The sequence below is a fragment of the Rutidosis leptorrhynchoides genome, chromosome 10, assembly GCF_046630445.1.
Source record: "Rutidosis leptorrhynchoides isolate AG116_Rl617_1_P2 chromosome 10, CSIRO_AGI_Rlap_v1, whole genome shotgun sequence".
In the NCBI taxonomy this organism is placed as follows: domain Eukaryota; kingdom Viridiplantae; phylum Streptophyta; class Magnoliopsida; order Asterales; family Asteraceae; genus Rutidosis; species Rutidosis leptorrhynchoides.
In genome coordinates this window covers 209,369,431-209,377,109 of record NC_092342.1, presented here as the reverse complement: position 1 = coordinate 209,377,109, position 7,679 = coordinate 209,369,431, and the positions used below count along the sequence as shown (strand labels likewise).

The following is a 7,679-nucleotide window of genomic DNA, read 5'->3' as shown; positions in this document are numbered from 1 at the left end:
ATGGTTAATTTAACCATTCATCTGTTTATGATGAATGATAAAAAAACAGATGAATGGTTAATTTAACAATTCATCTGGTTTTTTTTAGCATTGATTAATTTTATCATTAATCGTAAACAAGATGAATGATAAATTAACCCGATGAATGGTTAATTTTACCATTCATCATCGATTTTTGAAAGATTTTGAACTTTTTTTTTTTATGAAATAAATTGATTAGAGGTGCATTTTAATGCAGATTTATGAATGTAAAAAAAAATTCAAAAAAAAAAAATTTATTTTGCTTATCCGGTTTGTACTTCTTTTAAGCTTATCCATGGGGAGGATCAATGGGGAACCATAAATATATATATATATATATATATATATATATATATATATATATATATATATATATATATATATATATATATATATATATATATAGGGGCAGGATCAATGGGGAAGTAACCAATCGGAGGGAAGCGGGGAGAAGAAAAAAAAAATTTTGTTTTTTTTTTGGAATTTTTTTTCAGGCATCAAGATCACACAAAAATATGAACATTTAAAAAAGAAACTTCTTGATGAATTTAGGCGAAAAAACGATCAACAAAAATAACATTCAAGATAATATTGATCGTGAAGAATGTTAACCTTTTTTTTTTTCTTCATGTTTTGTGAAGTAAAATTTAGCCCGATTTAGAGTTTAGGGTTTAGGGTTTGGTGTTTTGGGTTTAGTCCCTAAACCCAAAACCTAAAACCCCAAACCCTAAACCCTAAACTCTAAACCGTTCGTGTTAAAAACTCAATCTAAATCCTAAATCTAACCCTAAACCCTAAATTTCTAAACCCTAATATCTAAACCCTAATATCTAAAACCTCAACATACGCTCGAAAAACACGATAATTGTTATATATTACTTTTCGAGCGTTTTCCCGCCAAAATAAAAACATTTATCACAAAGTATCGTTATTAAATCTTCATATTTTCATCAAATCTATAATGTTCGTGAACAAAGTTTTTTCAAAAAACGAAAAAAAAAAATTGCTTCCCCCCGCTTTCCCCCGATTGGTTACTTCCCTCTTGATCCTACCAATATATATATATATATATATATATATATATATATATATATATATATATATATATATATATATATATATATATAATGAGTTATAATTCCTTACATCCATTAATTTGCTTGAAATTCATGGGATCAATGAGGGCGCGCCATGTGACGCGAAATCACATGTGATTGAAAAAAAAAATCTTTTTTTCGAAATATTTTTTTTCGATTTTTTTTAGAATCACATGTGATTCTGAATGTAATTACTTGCGATTGTAAACCCAATCACATGTGATTATGCATGTTAAAAACAATCATATCTGATTGTACAATATCAATCACATGTGATTGTGCACGTAAATTACATGTGATTGTAAAAAAAAATTGAAAATAAAAGTTTCGGAAAAAAATTTAGAAAATTATTTTTTCGAGAAAATGAATTTTTGAATTATTTTTTAAAAAAATCATGTGATTTTCACGCTCTCATTGTTCCTTGGATCTCAACTTAATTCATGAATTTAAATGAATATTTAATTAATTTATTTATTTAATACTTTCCAATACGAGTAAAAAAAAAAAAAAAAAAATCACTCACCGAACCGTTCTTAACCACCCTTTACTCCAGCAACACTTTTTCAAACTCCTCTTTTAAACAAAGTATGCTCTCACTCACTCAAACCCTAACCCTAATTTCCATCCATCCATGACAACCCCCAAATCCCCATTTCAATCTCTACCATCATCATCTTCATTCTCTTCGCAATCCAAAATTCCCCTAAAAAATTCCCTCAATTTTCCCTCCAAATTCACATGTTCCCAAAACCCTAACCACCAATCACCACCAAAATCCATAACTCTAATCTCAATTCTCCGATCAATCCCCGATTGGGCTGATGGAATCAAAGAACGGCGCATGAAACAAAACCGTCCTCTCTATAAACACGAAGATTGGGTTCGACACCGTAGCTCATTAAGACACATTAGACATTTGTTATCTAGTCTCAGTTCTAGGGTTATTTTATCATTAGTACCACCAGTGATCGCGTTTACATCGGTTGCTGCGTTTGTAGCGAGTTACAACACAGCCGTGTTATGGCATTTGTTACCGGAGATATTTCCGGTATTAAGAGCTTCGTCGTTGCCGTACCAATTAACGGCTCCGGCATTGGCGTTGTTGTTAGTTTTTAGAACGGAAGCTTCGTATTCAAGGTTTGAGGAAGGGAGGAAGGCTTGGAGTAAAGTGATTTCAGGGACAAATGATTTTGCAAGACAAGTGATTGTTAGTGTGGATAATGATTCGTGTTTGAAGGCTTCAATTTTGAAGTATATTATGGCCTTTCCGGTTGCTCTTAAGGTCTGTAATTCAGTGGTTATGATTATTACTGTGTTATTTATTTGTCTGATTATTGTGCTTAGGATAGGACTGTCAAACATGCGATTAGATAAATAATATTTTATATAATGATATTATCAACAACAACAACAATACCCAATCCCACGAGTGTAGGGTATGGGGGAGGTGGAGTGTAGACAATCATTCCTCGAACCCTAGATTAGAGGGAAGTCACTACTCCACCCGCGGGTATAGAACCCGCGACTAGATAAGATAGTCCCACCCTCTACTCGAGAGCCAAGAGATTGCTTCCTAAAGGACCTCCGGCCAAGAAAACTCATTAAAACGTTATAGTGCGGGCATACGTACCTGTAAGAGTTATGTGCGCGTAGGAAGGTGCAACCATACAAAGTAGCCAAAAAGAAAACACATAAAATAGTAATGCACAGCAGTAAGACAGATAGCATGAATAATATAATGCGCAGTAATATGTAATTTCCAGTAGACATGCAAACAATCAAAACACACACACACACACACGCTCGCACGCTCGCTCGCTCGCGCGCGCGCGCACACACACACATAAATATGCTCCCACACACATAAGCATGTATAAAAACCTATACCTAAACATGCATACATAGAGATACAATCATAGGAATATATACCTAGGTACCGATACAGACAAACATATACACTTAGATACATACATACATACATAATACAGATACAAACATATACACGGGACCCTATATATATCCTAAAAAGAAACACATAGATACCGAGATGCAATACACATCTATACAGGCAAAACAGATACCATATATATATATATATATATATATATATATATATATATATATATATATATATATATATATATATACCAAGCTCTAGCGCCTATAATCAAGTTCAAAATGCCTAAAAAAGAGTCTTACTCAATTACACTAATTCTACTCCTCCACAGGCTCCTATCAGAAGTCATGTCCTCCGTCAGTAGAAGCTCTTTCATGTCAAGCTTCAATCTAACCTCCAACCTACGTCTGGGTCTACCCCTTCTCCTTACGCCCCCAACAACGAGGGCCTCGACTCTCCTAACCGGGGCTAAAAGTGGGCGCCTCCTAACATGCCCAAACCATCTAAGTCGTCCTTCCCTCAGCTTGTTGGTTATGTTCCCAACTTCCAAGTTCTCCCTAAAAACTCCATTCGGTATCATATCTAGCATGGTCTTGCCACACGTCCACCTAAGCATCCTCATTTCTGCCACCTCCATCCTCCTCTCTTAAGCTTTTGTCATTGGCCAACACTCTGATCCGTACAACATGGCTGGTCTGATTGCCACCTTGTAGAATTTCCCTTTCAATTTGAGGGGTATCTTCTTGTCGCACAACACCCCTTTCGCTGCCCTCCACTTCAACCATCCTACTCGTATACGATGTGCCACGTCCTCATCTATCCTTCCCGATTTGTGAAGCATCGAGCCTAAATATCTAAAGGACTCTTGTGGAGGTAAAGTCTGATGGACATCCACTATATCCTCTTGTTCCTCTTCGCTCGTCTTGAAATCGCATCTAAGGTACTCCGATTTAAGTCTGCTAATCCGTAGGCCATTTGATTCTAGGGCGATCCTCCATTGCTCTAGCCTTCTGTTAAGCTCATCCTGTGAATCCGAAACTAATACAATATCGTCGGCGAATATTAGGCACCATGGGATGTCATCTGTAATCCTTTGAGTTAATAGTAATGATATTATGATATTACTATTTCTAATTAGTTTGTACTACCTGCGTACCTAATTTATTATACAGTATTCCATTTTAGAATGTCCAAATCAATTGTCCGCGTCCATAAATAGAAAAGAATAAGAAGTTAAGTTCTATTATACCCTTAATATATGCGGATAAGATTAAAGGAGAAATGAAGGTAAAGGTAAAACTGGAAAAAAATAGAAAGTACAGTAATTTTATGACATTTTCTTAAACTGTGCGTTTTTGTCTAGGGACAATTACTGTAATATGGGTTAGCCGTGTACATCCGAGTAAAAAAAAAAAAAAATACTCTCCTTAACCTGAACATGGAAAAATGCTCAAAGATTACATTCTTATGAAAATGCTCAAAGATTACATTCTTATCAAAATGGGAGGACTATGCAACGTAATGAAAAAACTGTATGATGTATTTAACCAGAAAATCATGTGTTAAAAGTGCGCCAAAATTCACATATCATCACAAGTTTTTGACTTTCGGTGAAGCTAACTTATATAATCTCTTTGATTCTTTTGTATTGAATGTTGACGAGAAAACTTTTATATTGAATATTTGTAATATTAGTAGTATTTGGGGGCTTGCTGAAGAGCGCTGATATTTCTAAATATGGTGATAATGGATTTTTTTTTGAAGTCAGGTGATGTGTATGTAAATTGAAATAGTCTATGATATAGGTGACAAAATCGATTCTTATGTTACTTAAAGTTGTTTGTTAGAAATAATCTTTCTTGCAGTGAAACAAGTATTTTAGGGATGTATAATCTTTCTTTCGATTATTTTTACGCTTTAAATGCAGTGCCATTTGAAATACGAATCTGATATAGGAAGAGACCTTGAATATCTACTCGATGAAGATGATCTAGAAGTAGTACTCAGATCAAATCATCGTCCACGTTGCATCATCCAATTCATCTCTCAAAGCATGCAGCTGCTTGATTTGGAGGAACCAAAGCGGACTGTGTTGGTAAATTTTGATATGTAAAATTACAAAATTGACCTCATGGTCAAAGTGTATGTGGAGTAACATTTTGTGCGTTTATAATTGCAGGAATCGAAAGTTTTTTGTTTCCATGAAGGTATTGGTGTATGTGAACAAATTATGGGCATTCCTATACCTCTTTCGTACACGCGTTTGACGTCAAGGTTTCTCGTTCTGTGGCATCTTACGCTTCCAATCATATTATGGGATGATTGCAATTGGATTGTGGTTCCTGCTACGTTTGTCAGCGCCGCTTCTTTATTCTGCATTGAAGAGGTCTCTCTTTTTCTCTAACTCGCGAATTTTGAAGGTCAAAAAAACTAATTTTGAATATGAATCCAGTTGACTAATTATATACTGACTTGTCACTCTTGGATTTTGTTGCAAACTTAGTCCCAATATATTCCCTTTATCAGTTATTGTTATGAATTTCAAGAAACTATCGAAGTTTTGAACTAAAATTTACAAAAAATTTGATTACACCATACTCCCTGTGGTTTGTCAAATCTTGCAAGTTTCGTCCCTAAGTTCTTTTTCTTGCAAGGATAGTCCTGCAGTTTGCAAATTTTGCACGGATAGTCCCTACGTCTAACTTTCGTTAATATTTATCTTAAAGTCAGATTATGTGACTCGGACGTGATGGGTTTCGTCCTTTATAATGTTTCAAATTTCTGAAGTTTATTAGTCCTTTCTACCAAGTACAAACATAATATGATCTTTTGAATTTATTTTTTTGTGTGATTTATGATGAACTTACTACCATGTTATAATTTTATGTAGTTGATACTGAAATTGTTATATGGGAATCTACAGGTGGGAGTTCTGATTGAAGAGCCATTTCAGATGCTTGCTCTAGATGAGCTCTGCATACGAGTTTATGATCATGTACACGAGGCAATAAAAAGTGAGAAAAAAATTCGAGAAATTTTGATGATGAAAAATCAGGCTGCATCCCGGAACTCATCACCAAATGGGCACCCTACAGTTGGAGGTGAACCAAACAATCTAACCAGTCATCCTTGCGATAACTAGTCATCATTTACGTCCGATATTTGGTAATCACATTTTCACCACACCGATTATAATGGAAGTGTTGGACGTTAAACGACTAAAAAGGATGCACCTCATGTTAGTAGTATGTATATGGTAATATTTTTGGTAATAAAAATCATGAAGGTCGTTAGAAATTTAGAATAGCTTGCTCTCTTAACATAGCTTGTATCGATAAAATGTGTGTTTTATCCGAAATATGATTACATCAGAAGAATATAAACATGCATTTTCACTTATGTACATTAGAATGCAGTGGTTTGTAACTAGTCGTTGGGTTCGAACGCCAACCCTTTTCGTTTTTTTCGGGAAACAAAGTCTGGTTTCTATGTCGATTTATGTACGAGAAAACAACTGATCTTGAAACGCATCTTAATTTCACTTGTATGAATATATGCTGTTCGTTTTTTTGGGTTCAAAAAAGCTGATAATTCAGTAAAATGTGCTTCTTAAATTTACTTGTGCTTTCCTAGCTTTGTCTCCAACATTAAACAGTAGTTGTTTAATGTGCATTGGGGACCAAAATACTACACTTGTAGGAGTCTTTAAAACCTGGGTTTAATGCTACTTCTGGGATTAGCAACATGGATGTGACCCACCATATAAAGGTACGTTGATTGTAGTTGAGAGCGATGCCGTTCATCATGCAGAGGATGTAGGAGGGAAATGGGGATGTGGTTAAAGGGACATAAGGTAAAACCTTGTTCGATATGATACCGAATGTCGAAGCTAAAAGTTGCAAACATCAATAGTATTGTCTAAAGATATACTAAATTATCGTCTTACCATAAACAGCATCCTCCCTCTCTGTGAAACGATACACAACGATGCTTTCTTAAATTTTGGTTGGTTGAATTGAATTAAAATGCAAATTTGAATCTCAAAAAACACCGCAAACAACTAAATTTTTTGAGTATCGCGATGTGAGGCTACTCCATGTCATATGGCTAAGAGTGTGTACGAGAATACACACTCCGATTCGAATATGAACGAAGCTCGTGAAAATCGGGTTATCTCGTTTTTGTTTTTCAACTTCCCGGAACATTGGCGTCGGTCTGACTGTTGGAAGTTTTTCGATGAATATGGCTCAGTCATTGACGTTTATATCGCTAGGAAACGATTATCGGGTGGACAACGATTTGGTTTCGTGAGGTTCGAGGGGGTTCGAGACGTCGGTCACTTCACTAGAGTTTTGCAATCTGCTCGCTTCAACGGTGGAAAGATTAGAGTATACAAAGCTATGGAGAGAAAAAAGAATCATGCTGCTCGTTCTGAAAATGGCATGTCCGCGGAGATGCTGAAGACTGGTACGATTGAACAGAAGGTAAAATCTGGGACTTTTGGATTATCTCAAGGGGCAAGTTGGAATGGGAGAAGCTTCGTGGATGTAACTACCGGTAACAATTGTTCTCCGACTACCCTTCAGTTTCAGTCTCCGAAAATTCCTTCAAACCTTAGATATTCCAGCAAGAATCATGGAGGTCCAACCATATCGAGATTAAGG

The 7,679-nt window shown here is 35.4% G+C and overlaps 1 protein-coding gene across 1 annotated transcript; it reads left to right on the top strand.

Annotated features, from left to right (window-relative positions):
* Positions 1-1,638: 1,638 nt before the first annotated feature.
* LOC139872372 (voltage-dependent chloride channel 1, chloroplastic-like) lies at positions 1,639-6,568 on the top strand. The gene is made up of 4 exons (XM_071860231.1): positions 1,639-2,400; positions 4,943-5,110; positions 5,195-5,401; positions 5,939-6,568. Exons 1-4 carry the CDS (start codon positions 1,750-1,752, stop codon positions 6,155-6,157), a joined length of 1,245 nt encoding a protein of 414 aa, XP_071716332.1. The 5' UTR covers positions 1,639-1,749; the 3' UTR covers positions 6,158-6,568.
* The last annotated feature ends 1,111 nt before the right edge of the window (positions 6,569-7,679 follow it).

Bases quoted from the DNA above. Each gene is read 5' to 3' on its own strand.
- LOC139872372 (XM_071860231.1), top strand. From the start codon at position 1,750: ATGACAACCCCCAAATCCCCATTTCAATCTCTACCATCATCATCTTCA. The intron at 5,111-5,194 runs GTAAATTTTGAT...TTATAATTGCAG, and splicing joins AACCAAAGCGGACTGTGTTG to GAATCGAAAGTTTTTTGTTT. The intron at 5,402-5,938 runs GTCTCTCTTTTT...GGGAATCTACAG, and splicing joins CTTTATTCTGCATTGAAGAG to GTGGGAGTTCTGATTGAAGA.